The sequence below is a fragment of the Styela clava genome, chromosome 14 (assembly GCF_964204865.1).
Source record: "Styela clava chromosome 14, kaStyClav1.hap1.2, whole genome shotgun sequence".
In the NCBI taxonomy this organism is placed as follows: domain Eukaryota; kingdom Metazoa; phylum Chordata; class Ascidiacea; order Stolidobranchia; family Styelidae; genus Styela; species Styela clava.
The window spans coordinates 9,789,117-9,802,222 of NC_135263.1; the positions used below are offsets into that span (position 1 = coordinate 9,789,117).

Consider the following 13,106-nt stretch of genomic DNA (forward strand, 5'->3'; position numbering starts at 1 on the left):
CAATGTCCGTCCTATGACATCAAATTGGTGAAACTAAAAAAAAAAATTAAGTCAAACAGTACCCGAGTGTCGTAATAGCGTGCGCTCATGTATGGTCTGCGTCTGACTGATTGCGAATTTTATCCAAGTAAGACAGCCAACCCAAGCGCATTCCCAATTTAATGAGTAACCGAGTAAGATATACATATATAATTTTGTTTTAATATTGCATTTGAAGAAATTCAAACTGTTTGGTTACAGTTCATCGTGTGTTGCATGTTTGCGCCATTTAGTGTTGCTGTCAGCGGACAATAGCCAATGTCGTCTACTCCCTTGTTTATATCATTGTGATGTCATAGGTAAAATATCACGCCCGACTAAGCCCCTTATCGCATCCTCAAGCTAAAACCAGCTCAGACGGCACGTCGAGTTTGTCCGAGTCTAACCCGAAGATACCATGTCCAGCAAACTACCCGGACTCGTGAATCCCAGTGATGTGTACACTGAAGATGTTCTGAAATGCATAAAGGATACTTTAAAACAGAAAAGCGGCGAGTTTAGTAAGTTTCGTGATATTTAAGCCTTAGCTTAGCTTAGTTTCATAAGCCGAATCAGTTTCATTGATCTTCGTGTGACGCAAGGTTGCAAAATTGCGCTTAAATTATACAATGTTGATAATGAATCCAATTTCTTCTGGCATTCTTTTATAGCTTGCAAATATGACGGATCGAGAGCGTCCGCACGAAATGACGAATCCTATGTGACAGAGATAACTGACGAGAGTAGGGCTTGGCGCGAAAAATTCAATCGCAGGAAAAGGAATCTCCATTATGGTTTCTTCGCCGATAAAGCGAAACCGTATCAGACACTTGGAAAAGTTTATCTCGAATCTGGAGAACTTATCCTTACTTCTCTCACGGACGACTTGAGGTGCAAGGTAAAATATCAGAAAATCGGTTCATGTACGTCTAATTATTTGTATTAATGATATGATTTTTGCTTGGCTAGAAAATAAAGTGAATGCCGAAACTCTGAATTGAGTGACGAGTGTATAAAACAGTGGGACAACGAATAGGCTATTTTGAAAAAGTTCATTCAATTTAACCATCAAGCTTATTATTTTAAAATGCTTGCAGATAACAAGGTTTCCCATGAAATCTAATGTAAAATGGAAAAAGACGACTAGAACGAAAAAGGGAACTCCCCAGTTAAAATCCATGGGAGGGGACAGGATTGTAGAAAAAGCAGATCCTATTGAAGCAACAGCCGGTTTTGCGGCCATCAAGCAAAGATTAAACGAAGTTCACCTCATGAGAAAGGGCGTTCACGCTAATCAGAGTCTAAGTGGATATCTCTTTCGAAAGGTGTGCAAGCTGTCTCCAACGCCGCCATATTCTAGCGAGAACATAACTTTTGTGCGAAACGTTGTAGAATTCTGAAAATTTTGGGTACAATCACACACAAACAGAAGTGCAAGTGTAGAAAAAAGTAAATAATGCTGGCTACAATCAATATATGTATTCGGTTCATCATTTTGAGTATTTATTAGAACCGAAATAGACTTTTATTCAAATAACAAAGTATGGTATTCCCGTAGTCCCGTTGTGCCAGGTTAGGGTTAGAGCATACTTTTATTCCGATTTTCCTTATTTTAGTTCTATTGCGAGTTCAGGGACTGTCTGTGTTAGCCAAGTGAATATACCCCCTGCCCCCATAGGTTCCAGTCGCTTTATTCATTTTATTAGGACTGAAATATACTTTTATTTAAATAACAAAGTATGGTACTCCCGTAGTATGTGTACCAGGTTAGGGCACAATTTATTTCGATTTTCCTTATTTTAATTCTATTGCGAGTTCGGTGGCTGTCTGTGTTAGCCAAGTGAATACACCCCCTGCCCATAGATTTTAGTCCCGTTACACAACTTGATGTAAAGAAGGCAAACAATATTAGTTACCTCCATGAGTACACATCTTCTGGAGCGCCCAAAGTATAAATCACAAACATAATAAAAAAAAACTTTTTTTCACCCAACCCTGACGTTAGCAGGAACAGGCATTAGAGGAAGCTGACAAGAAAGATGATATGGCAATGAAAGCTCCGCCTAAAAATCAGTGGAAAATTGTTCGAGCTGTCGGAAAAATTATGGGAGCAGTGAGAGGAAAAGGTATCAGCATCCTATTTTTTCGAAAATAATAATCCTTACTGTGTGGCCATTACATAAAGGACTTTGATTTACAGATTCACCTCAACCTATGCCTGTGCTGGCTCGCGCTTTCCGGAAGAAAGGAACAAAACAAAAATTTTCCAACGCTGGAATCGGGACTGAACTTGAAGATCTGGAAGATAAGGAAGAAAAACTACTCAAGTATATATATACTATTTTATCTGTTGAAGTTATAAATACATTCCACACACAACACACTTAGTATATATATTTACCAGTGTTACAATGGTCACTGTAAAAAAATAGAAGTGGCTCTTTTCCCTCTGTCGCAGGACACGAAAGGTGTATTGCCCAGTTATACCTTCTCTGATGTTGCGGTATCATATCATGTGTAAAATAGTGGTAAGTCATAAAACAAATGTGTTAAGTTTATATTATGAATACGATAGAATTTGTTAGCTTTTAGCATTTTTAAACCATGATAAAGTAAAAAAAAAATTCGCGAGAATATTGCTATGTGCTACAAAAAAAAGGGGAAAAATCACAATTCGCAATTTTGATCGCAATTTTCTGTTTAAATTATTTTTACTATATCTCGATATGTACAGATGGCGACAAGAGAAGAAACGTTTATATTTGCAACATAAGTTACAAGCAATGAATTCAATATTATGTTGTCTTTATAACATGAAGTCGAAGATGTTAAAACTCCAGGTTGGTAAATAAATTTTTCGATAAGTATTGGTAGTGAAACCTGCTGTTTTGGTGGCGCGTCCTATACTTATTGATGATTTCAATACAATAAGTTTTTGTAACGAAACACGGATCAACTAGACATCCAGGGTATTTAAAAATTTATACAAATTTTAGGTAACAGTAAGTTGACTCTATTTAATTTACTTTAGCATCCCCTACCAGGAAAACTTGTTCTAGATCTTTTTCGTCAGGATATAACTCTGGACCATTACGGAAAACCGATGTCATAGTAAGTACTAATATGATAAAATGAAAAATAAATATTTTTTCACCATCCATTTTATTTTTGTATAATTTGTTACCTATTTGAAATCTAAAAGGAACCTACAGGGAATTAAGGCGTTCTCTCAGGAATGCTAGTGAAGGTTCACGTAATCTTCTGATATGTTGCCTGGTAATGAATTTCTCTGGATTGATTATTTTAGTTACTTTCATTTGTCGCTCACCCTTCAGTAATTTTTGCCTGATATTATACAAATTGGTTGGGTCATCAGTTATTGATGAGGTTCTTCATTTATTGTTGCATGATATAAGTATAATAGTTGTTAGGGATACAATACTTTTCGCAATATTCAAATTAAATTAGACAATTAGAGCATAACAATATAATCTTCATTTTGCAGCCGTGGCGCGCTTGTGACTGACGACGCCAGTATTTATTCAGATGGATCAAACACTCCGGTATATTATTTTATTATTGAATGTTTGTTTTACTTTTTCTGTTTAAGATAATTAGCATTTATCTGATATTTAGGAGACTGGTGACAGACCACAGAAACCAATATCTGCTTCTTCCAACATGACAACAGCTCTGGAAAGAAAAAGAATGTCATCCGTCGCATTTTCAAATTCTCCAAGAAGGTGACTCCGCTATACATCATTACTTATCGATCATAAGATCGGTAAGTATGTTGATAGGTATTTGAACGCGATATCTCACGAAGGCGAGGTCTGCTCCAAATTTTACATGTGCATTCATCATATCTCGGACTAGAAGCCTATTAATTTCGGATGAATTATGTCGTATAATTAGCGAGTTATTAATTAATTAGTGATGGGACCCGCGGGTCATGAATCTATCGATAAGTCTTCGGTATCCAACCGATATTCTCGTGTTTTATATCAATATCTATTTCTCAAATATAATGGCATCATATAATAAATGGCAACATGTACGCAAAATTTTTTCGTCGGATACCACAAAGGATTTGTACTATGCTCGACGACTGGCGCATCGTGCTAAGCGTCCGGAACACGCTTGTCATTTTACTTGAGATTACCATGTGAAGTTTCGAATCCCTAGCGGGATAGGCATGCGCAATAGGGTTGCCTGACTTGTCCTGGTGTGGTCCACAGCTACATTAGGCCTAGGCGTGGTTCACCATGTGATTGAGCCGTCACAATGACTTTCGTCTCTTCCAAATGAATATCAAAAACTGTTCTACTATTACACGCCGAGTTAATAAACTGTCTTTGTAAAATTTTCTCACTACGTCTCACTCGAAGGGATATTTTATTGTTTTATTGATCGTTTTTTGCAGACCTCGTCTTGCTCAACTTGCAACAAAATTTGCATCAAAGACTACCAGTGATTCTCCAACTCCAAGGGTAGATACTTGGGAAGAATTGTTAGCTGCTGGCGAACGTAGTAAAAAGACTTCAGCATTGAGATCCGGTGGGGCAGGCGGTGGAAAATATAGCAAAAGCAGCTCGTATGTTACACAAGTTTTGAAGAATATAGATTAGCTTTGATAATAGATTGGCTTTTTTTTTACCAAAGTTAGTTAGGCTAAAACTATAATTTTGCAGACGAAGAAGTGGTGCGTCATCCACGCCAGCTGGTGCTTCAAACGAAAGTTATCAACAATGGACTTTAATTGCGCATACTGAAAAAATTATCGAAGAAAGAAGGAAAATTGCAATGTTGGGAAGGTTTGTTGATAAAAAATGTTTCATAAGTTTTCTAAAAGTTATTTTATTACTATTTTTCATATTTGCATCAAAAGAAGTATCAATTATGGCTGGGCATCGTAAATTCGAAAAAGAGTAATGTAATAAATAATATGAGCGTTTACACTGTTGAGGGGGGAGGGACTTGATTTATCTGATTGAAATGACTCGGATTTGTACTCAACTAACCGCCAGTGAGATTCAACTCGGTGATTGACTCTACCCCGATGTCCCCTCGAGACTCGGACGACCTTTGACTCGACTTGACTGGCGATCAGAGGTTTATAATCTTCTACCCGACGTTGGTTTCTGATATATAATAACATCAGTATAATTGCGACACCATCGTATTTGTGAAAGTGCCTTACTAGGGCTTAACAATAATTATAGCTAGTATAAACCTCGATCGGTATCGAAAACGACTTCATCAACTATATTTTTGTATATTTCAATAATTTCTTAGTAGGTAATTTGAATTTGCCGCTCGTTAATTATGTGCCCGGATGATGATGAGTATGACTTCTTATAAGTGTATGATTTTGATTACAACAGATCGCGATAATTGCCATGTTCGTTAGTTTATAAAAATACCATGTACACTATGCAAAATACGGTCAGATATAAACTATCAAATAGATTTATTCGCTATGCAGACGTTGTTCTGTCGCTATCATATAAAAATAAATTTTCTGATGTTGTGCGAGTCAATGTACCCTAATAGTAGCTCCCTACATGTCAGTGGATGCTTGTATAAAGCTATGTTCGAAGAAAAACCTAAAATATTTTTATCGTTAAAAGCAACGTAAATCCTATCCAAAATATGGTCACCTTTGTCGGTTTCATTTTTCAGTATCAGCAAACGAACGGCAGAGAATGTTCTCAATGATATAAGACATGATTTTGTGAAATTGCAAAAAAAACTTTCGAAAGACGTAGATGATGATTTAATAAAAAGAAAAGGGTCGGAATGTTTTTTTTATCTCACTTGAATATTTATATAGCAAAAATTAAAGTTTTATTAAATATTCACAAAAATGTAAACAACCATCATTTAAAATTCGTAAATTGCTAATTTCAGTAATATATAGAAATTACATACATTAATAGATGTTATCACAGAATTTGGATTGTATTTATGAATCAACAATGAAAATGATTATTTGACATATTTTTGGTTAAACAAAAAGTAAATGTATAAGTAAATGCTTGGGATATCCTCGATTGTAATCTTATATTATATATTAGCTTTTCTGATAAGATGGCCTTCAATTATTGTTATTAAAATGTTCAGCGAACAATTCAAGCTCATACAAAACAAATTTGGAACCATCAGTCTTGGACCAGTAACCAGTGTAGCTTTAGAAAAAATGAGATCAGATGCATACGTGTTGACCAGAGATAGAAAAGATAATACCACGCAACCAATGCCATGGTAAGCCGTCTTTGTTCCTTCTTATTGCTGAAGAATGGGATGTAATATTCTACATGATTTTTCAAGGTTTATAGATTTGAAAGAAGAAGTTCGAGGCGAAACGGCCCTCAAGGACGAAACAATCAATTGTATATTTCGAAAGGTTGCCAGATTTCAATATGAAGATGGTAAAAATATCCCATTTGGAAAGGTATATTATATTATTTTGTAAAGAAACGAAAAAACTATTTGTGTCTTTCTTGTGGCATAAGTTTTTTTGTAATATTAAAATACACATACTACTCACCTATACTTCTCTGAGATTTTACAACCTATAATACTGGTGCTGTAAGACAATTTAAGGCAATTGAACGAATACATTTTCACGCTCATGGCCGCCCTTAGACCACCGTAACCCATGCGACCACAGTGTTCCCCGCGCTCTTTCTATGTGTAATTTATTAAATTGAATTATGTATTGGTCAAGGTATTAATTAAGTACACGCAATCCTCGTAAAGCAAAATTACTTTGAGATTTTCTACTTAGTTAAAAGGGATTAAAAGTAAAGACGAATTTATTTTCTAATACAAAATAATAATTTTCACTGGGCTCCGCGCCATACGTTTGCATATGGCCCTGTATTAGATAGGGCCGACCCTACATGTACTGGTATCATGGCCAAAAGTTGGTTTGAGGTATGTTTCACTGATTTTTACCGCCGTTCTTCTTTTCGCGATAAATAACTCATCGGTTCATACCCTTATTTTTGCAGGAAAAATTATGCCTGCTGGTAATGTCGATGCCTGCTCACATGTTAATGAATGCCAGCATGATACACGCCCTTTTATTTGTTCTTGCAAAAGTGCTCGAATCTGCTCCTGAGCTTCTTGAATTTTGGTTGTCTGCAAGGAAGCTATCTAACATTCGAAGAGTTGAAACTTCGGCAACACCAAGATCACCGAATTATTTGTAGATTATAAGTTATGCCCATGCAATAAAACGTCATTATTTGTATCGTGAAATGATTTATGTTACCCGTAAAATGCACGTGTATTGTGATGCAAGTTCATTGTATTTAAAATTCAGGATGAAAAATACTACATCGAAATATCACGAGAGTCAGTTTACGAATTTGAAAGAAAAAGCCTGTACACGGTAAATATAGCGCTTATTATAACTAAAATATAAAAAAAACAAGACCATGGTCGATGTCGATAGCAACGCAGAAAAAGAACAGGTTTAGATAGGTCACACAAATTGGCCAACCCAACCTGAACCTGACAAGATGACAATTAGTACTTATGGAGCAAAAACTGGAACAATACTGCGTGCAGTGGCCCGGATCTCATGAAGTTACTTGTAATTTAATTAAAATCACTAAACGAATGTCATGGAAATTACAAGTAAATTGCTGTGAGCTTATTTTCCATATAATTTAGTCTAAACTTTCCTCCGATCAGCACAACCATATTTACGGCACAACGACTGAAAAATCTGCGATTTTGAAATGTAACCACAAGGTGGCAGAAAGAGATTTCCATAGCAACGTCGCGGTGTTTGCAGTTGAGGTCGCGCTTTCTGAAGTTGGATTCGTTCATTTGATTCGTATGTCGTTGACTTTTTTTGTGTGCTCTGTCGTAGTTTCTTTTCTGATTCCGCAATTCAAAGTTCTACTTTATTAAATTTTATTCATTATAATGCAGATTTGAAATGACCTAACCAATAAGTGAGCTAAAACGATCAACAATGCCGAGCCCCGCCAAACCTGGCGTCGGTGGCACCGACATTGTCACTGGAAATTTGAGTCACTTGAGTGAGAGTCTCTTGAAAAATATGGAGAGCAAGGTTGTCGCTCCAAGAAATCCAAAATTAATCAAAACAACGGAAATGCCGAAAATTCGGGTGAGTAGAGACCAAACTTCTGTTGTACTGTGTATACACTTGTTGATTTGCAAACAGTACATGGACATAGTTTATTTTTTTTATATCTCCGACAAAAAGTTCATTACTGCAAAGTAAGTAAATACTGCATTAAGATAGAAAGTTGCAGCTCAAAAGTATGGTATTGTTTCAGTGTGTTATTCAACTTTAGTATCATTCACAAATGAAAATTTCGATTAGATATTTACACAAGATTAGTGACAAAATTGAGTACAAAAAGCAATCTTTTTAAATTGGGAAACTAACTATGGATATGGATTGTAGTTCATTTAGATGGAGTAATTTATTCTGTCACTACAGCATTAGTAAAAAATTATAATACAAAACACAAAGCACAGGATAGTCAAAACTTTAGGTGAGATTTTAAAACATGAGACATAAGAGTAGTACTTTACAGTTCATATCTCATTCTGTGACCTTAAACACAAGTGGAAAAAACATGATGAAATGTATTCTAATTTAGCCTATTTATGTGTTGTCAACACTAATTTGTCCTTGTTTTTCTTGCATCATTACATTTTTAACAGATGACCCCATCAATGTACATGAAGGAAATGGAGATGGACACCAAAGCCAAGTTAGCAAATACCCATGAAATGAGATTACCAAGGGTAGTTGAACTTCTGGATATGTCAGAAACAACACATCAAAAAGTTAGTATTATTTTTGATTCTTTATATCTCTTTACAATTTTTGTTGGTTAGTCACAGGCACAGCATCGAAATTAAATTAAATATCTCCATATTGGTACACATACTTCTGGAGCGCCCAATTTTGCGCCTTCACTCTGAACAAAGCCTTGTATAAGCAGCCAGTGATACATAAGGAGCTACTCTTTTCGGAAGAATCACATTCTTGCCTGTTTGGAACTTCATACCTAATTAATTGTACTTTGGATAAGGGGTAGGGATGCGATTTTAACCGAAGATCTCTATCATGTTATACTAACATACGTTAGATGTAATGCTCTAACGACTATGCCATCACTCTTATTGATATTTCCTACTCTCTATATACAAATAATATAACATTGACTTGAGTTACATGAAGACTAGAAATATTTATTATCTCGTTTATAAATACTAAATAAACACTTTATACTACAATAACATTTATGTTTTGATATTTTATACTTATTCGTTATTTTCATCAGGTGTCTTCTGTTGATGTTGAAGAAGCAATGTTTCAACCTTTTCCATCAGAAATTTATTTTCAAAATTTTGAGCCGTTCCATACCTATGAAGTACCATTACTGCTGAGGAATAATGACAAGGTTAAATGTTATTGATGGTTTAATAATACTTTTTGATGTAGATGTGCAGTGTTAGTTCTTGAATATATGGTTAATCATATTCAAATAGTTTTGTTATTACAGAATTCCATCATGCACTAATTTTGATTATTCAGATTTCCATCAAAAATATCACATTAATACTGTGAAATATTTTTTCATAATAGCATGTTTTATAAAAAATGGTTATTCAAATTTTCCTCTTTGTATGGGTGTTTACATACCTTCACCATAGGCTCTATACTTGCAGCCACTAATACTTTTAGTGAGCTTATATTTTTTGGAAGACCCGAAAAAAATCTGTGTAATTCAGCATTGCCGTACTAATTTGTTAGGGGTTTTGAACCTAAACTCGTGACCCCAAAAATGTATTTTTAATATCATCAATAAGTTTTAGGTACATGTTCTTACACATTCATACTTATCATTCTACAACAATCTATAAATTCACTTTTATTTCTTCATTGATTTTAACAACTTTCATTTACTACAGGTTCCAAGATTAGTAAAGGTAATCCAGAAAGATTCACCCTACTTTAAAATTATCAGTCCTGAAAACGTCAGTCACAAGGTTGCACCAGGAATGGCTTCCGTCTTCAAAATTTTGTTCAATCCTGAAGATAATAAAGATTATACTCATGAATTGATTTGTATGACTGAACGTGAAAAGTTTATTGTTCCTGTTAAAGTGAGAATTTTACTTGTCTCTATTTTTTCAGTTTTTCTGTAAATGGGATGAACTTTTAAATTTTTATGCAAAATTTGAATTTTAGTCATTACTATATTTTCTATTTTTTCTCTTTGGAATTAACAATTTAGAAGTATTTTCTTGTTTATTCCAGGCTATTGGAGCACATGCTATTCTAGATTTACCAGATCAAGTCAATTTCTCTGTTTGTCCAGTAAAACACAATTCATCAAAAACTCTTCTTGTCCGAAACATTGGAAAAATAGAAGCTAAATTTTCATTTGAAACTGAGAGGTGGGTTTGTATGATAAAGACATGGATCATTTTATGCAAAATCTACCTTTTTTTTAAATTTGGAAGTTTCTATTGTCATTAACTTAAAATATGTCATATTTCAAATTTTTTTGTATTTGAACTTGTTTCAAATATTGAAAAATAGTTACAATAACTGTTGCGGTATATTTACTCAGGGAAAAAAGACCCTGAGACATTCGGTCCCTATGACTGCGTGAAATCCAAATATCCTGCCCAGGGTAATCAGAGTTCTGATTACAAGCAAACTTGATGTGCCGAGTGTTAAGACCCATTTGCATTTATGATATACTCATGTTATTTATTATATTGTTAGTCCGTTTTCAATTACGCCAAGTTCTGGAAGTCTTGCTGTTGGTGACAGTATACAAATGTTCATTGAATTCAAGCCATCAAAAATTGGAGATCATCAGAAGGATTTGGTTCTTTGCTATGATTCTGGTAAGTAATGATATCTATAAAATATTGTTGATATTTTGTCATTTCTTATATACGTAGATAGATTGCTTTTATTTATCCTTCCAAACTTCATCTTTCATTTTCATTCATTTCCCATGCAAATTGTCTTGTATGCTAGCTGCAAAACCCATGGTCTGGACAAAAATTAAAATTGCTCCTCTGGGGACATTGACTCCTTTTCAAAGAACATAACTGAAATAATAAATAATAAAATTTAAAGCCAATATAACCCATTTGGACGCTTCCAACACAACTCTTTCAGTTATTTTCCGAGTCATGTTTAATAATAAAAAGCTACCGACCGAATGTAAAAGAACAAATGTATCATAGTCAAAAAATTAGAAATAGTGGTCAATTCACTTTAAATTAATATAGTCGTCATGAATGGTACCTGGTAAAAAAATTTTTTCCTTATGGTCCTAGAGGACTGCTTCATGGCCCTAGGGGCGCTGTTCGAAGAACCCTTCTCTGATTAATGTTATATTTTTATTTCAGGCGAACAGGTTCATGTCACATTATATGGAGCTGCTGTTGATGCAAATGTGCGTTTGGATAAAAATGCAATTCGTATTGACAACACCTATATTTCAATGGCAAACCAGAGAAACATTATCATACACAATAGAAGTAATGTCATTGCCCACTTCAAATGGTCACCATTCGCAACTCAGATTGAGGAAGACTCGCAGAAAGATAGGTATGAGAAGAGATTTTCTATTTTCATTTTTGTTCAATGAAACAGAATCATTACTAGTGATTGAAATGAGTAAATTGTTGTTTAATTGAATATTTTTTTAAATTGTTTTTTCTCTTTATTATCAATGTTCTAACTTGATCTCTATTTCCTATTAATCTCTTTTTTGAGGGGCTTTTGTATAAGCTGACACAAAGAAAGTTTTCTTGAGGAACGCGAATATTTTCTGTTTCACCTTGTCTTCTTATTGAAATGGTGCTGAAATCACTAACCTGCATAGCTAATAAGTATAACAACACAGTAAGAACCAGGTCATCACATCGAAAACTATTTATCTATATTGATGAATAAAATGAAATGCATTTTACTGTGAAGCATGTATATATATATATATATATAAAGTTATGTGATACACATTATTCACATCTCTCTGTCCGACACTGATGAAGCACTGCAAGGTTATCGAGCAATATCCCAGGACTGCAAGTAAAAGTGTACCTTTTCCTACCACTCTGGATATATGCTTCGATGAATCTTCAATCTTGATTTAATCTCAGCATTTTGTATGGCCAGTCCGTATTTTCATAATTTTAGACTGCTTCGATTGGGCCTGAACTCACTTGGCTCCAAGCTTGTTGATTAACAATTTTACCATTTTACCATTTTCTGGATAAACTTTTTTTCTTAGATTCTGCAACGAGATCAGTGATGAAGAAAGACAAGAACGAGAAAGATTTCTACAAGAATGTATCGACGATCCAACATTACGTGATAGAATGTCAATATTGACTCGAACTTTTACCAACAGAAGAAATCTAGTTCAAGGAGATCCATTACTTTTTGCTGATGAAATATTTTCTGTGTATCCTTTGGTATGTACAGTAATAATATTTTTTTGAAATGTTTGAAAGTGGAATAATTAAAAGAAATTTCCCAAAATTTTTTCAGATATGATGTTTTTCCATTTTTGGTAGGAGTGATTTCATCTAATAGTTTATACGATAACTAAGTTTTGATTTAAAATCTGGAGCAGTATAAATATACTTTTCCTATGATCCATAGCTTTTATGCTATTTTGAATCCTACTTCATACGCTCTAACCATTTTCATACGGTTAATTCTTGTTCTAACTCAGTACATAACATCAAGTTTTAATTCTCCCTAATTCTCGTGTCAGTTGCTATTTGAGCTACTTGCGTACAATTCTATAGTACGCATTAATTCTTTGCACTTTAGTAGTAGCCTGTGAATTCACTTAGAGATCAGTGTCATTTGGTTCTGTGTAGGGCTGTCCAAAATCGCATATTTTTTTGATTCGAATCGAACCGAATACTTTTCTCGAATCGAACCGAATAATTGAATATTATTGCGCAATCCTAAATTTATCTTTAATGTACAATAAAAAAAACTTCCTCTTCAATATTGTGTTGTATGTGCAGTTATATCTAAATTATTGCAA

General features: G+C 34.4%; 2 protein-coding genes across 5 annotated transcripts in view; both read left to right on the forward strand.

Annotated features, from left to right (window-relative positions):
- Positions 1-373: 373 nt before the first annotated feature.
- LOC120340573 (uncharacterized) lies at positions 374-7,380 on the forward strand. 3 transcript variants are annotated; one of them, XM_039408865.2, is made up of 15 exons: positions 374-539; positions 690-916; positions 1,116-1,343; positions 2,024-2,144; positions 2,219-2,345; positions 2,753-2,858; positions 3,050-3,129; positions 3,524-3,581; positions 3,655-3,761; positions 4,442-4,612; positions 4,710-4,832; positions 5,701-5,811; positions 6,142-6,282; positions 6,349-6,472; positions 7,035-7,376. In XM_039408865.2, exons 1-15 carry the CDS (start codon positions 437-439, stop codon positions 7,233-7,235), a joined length of 2,028 nt encoding a protein of 675 aa, XP_039264799.2. In that variant the 5' UTR covers positions 374-436; the 3' UTR covers positions 7,236-7,376. The 3 variants fall into 3 exon arrangements, with proteins under 3 accessions (XP_039264799.2, XP_039264800.2, XP_039264801.2); XM_039408866.2 differs by having other exon boundaries at positions 2,027-2,144; positions 7,035-7,375; XM_039408867.2 differs by lacking the exon at positions 5,701-5,811 and having other exon boundaries at positions 7,035-7,380.
- A 510-nt stretch (positions 7,381-7,890) lies between these two features.
- LOC120341339 (hydrocephalus-inducing protein homolog) overlaps positions 7,891-13,106 on the forward strand; it is an 87,575-nt gene continuing 82,359 nt past the window's right edge. The window contains exons 1-8 of one of the 2 annotated variants that reach the window (XM_078119678.1): positions 7,891-8,164; positions 8,731-8,856; positions 9,357-9,476; positions 9,988-10,182; positions 10,337-10,476; positions 10,811-10,935; positions 11,449-11,650; positions 12,336-12,519. In XM_078119678.1, coding sequence (XP_077975804.1) covers positions 8,009-8,164; positions 8,731-8,856; positions 9,357-9,476; positions 9,988-10,182; positions 10,337-10,476; positions 10,811-10,935; positions 11,449-11,650; positions 12,336-12,519 — 1,248 coding nt within the window. In that variant the 5' untranslated portion in view covers positions 7,891-8,008. The remainder of the gene's footprint in view (positions 8,165-8,730; positions 8,857-9,356; positions 9,477-9,987; positions 10,183-10,336; positions 10,477-10,810; positions 10,936-11,448; positions 11,651-12,335; positions 12,520-13,106) is intronic. The other variant, XM_078119679.1, reaches the window with a different exon arrangement.

Coding starts and splice junctions, on each gene's coding strand:
- LOC120340573 (XM_039408865.2), top strand. CDS start 437: ATGTCCAGCAAACTACCCGGACTCGTGAATCCCAGTGATGTGTACACT. Junction 917..1,115: donor CGGACGACTTGAGGTGCAAG/GTAAAATATCAG, acceptor AAATGCTTGCAG/ATAACAAGGTTTCCCATGAA. Junction 2,145..2,218: donor GGGAGCAGTGAGAGGAAAAG/GTATCAGCATCC, acceptor TTTGATTTACAG/ATTCACCTCAACCTATGCCT.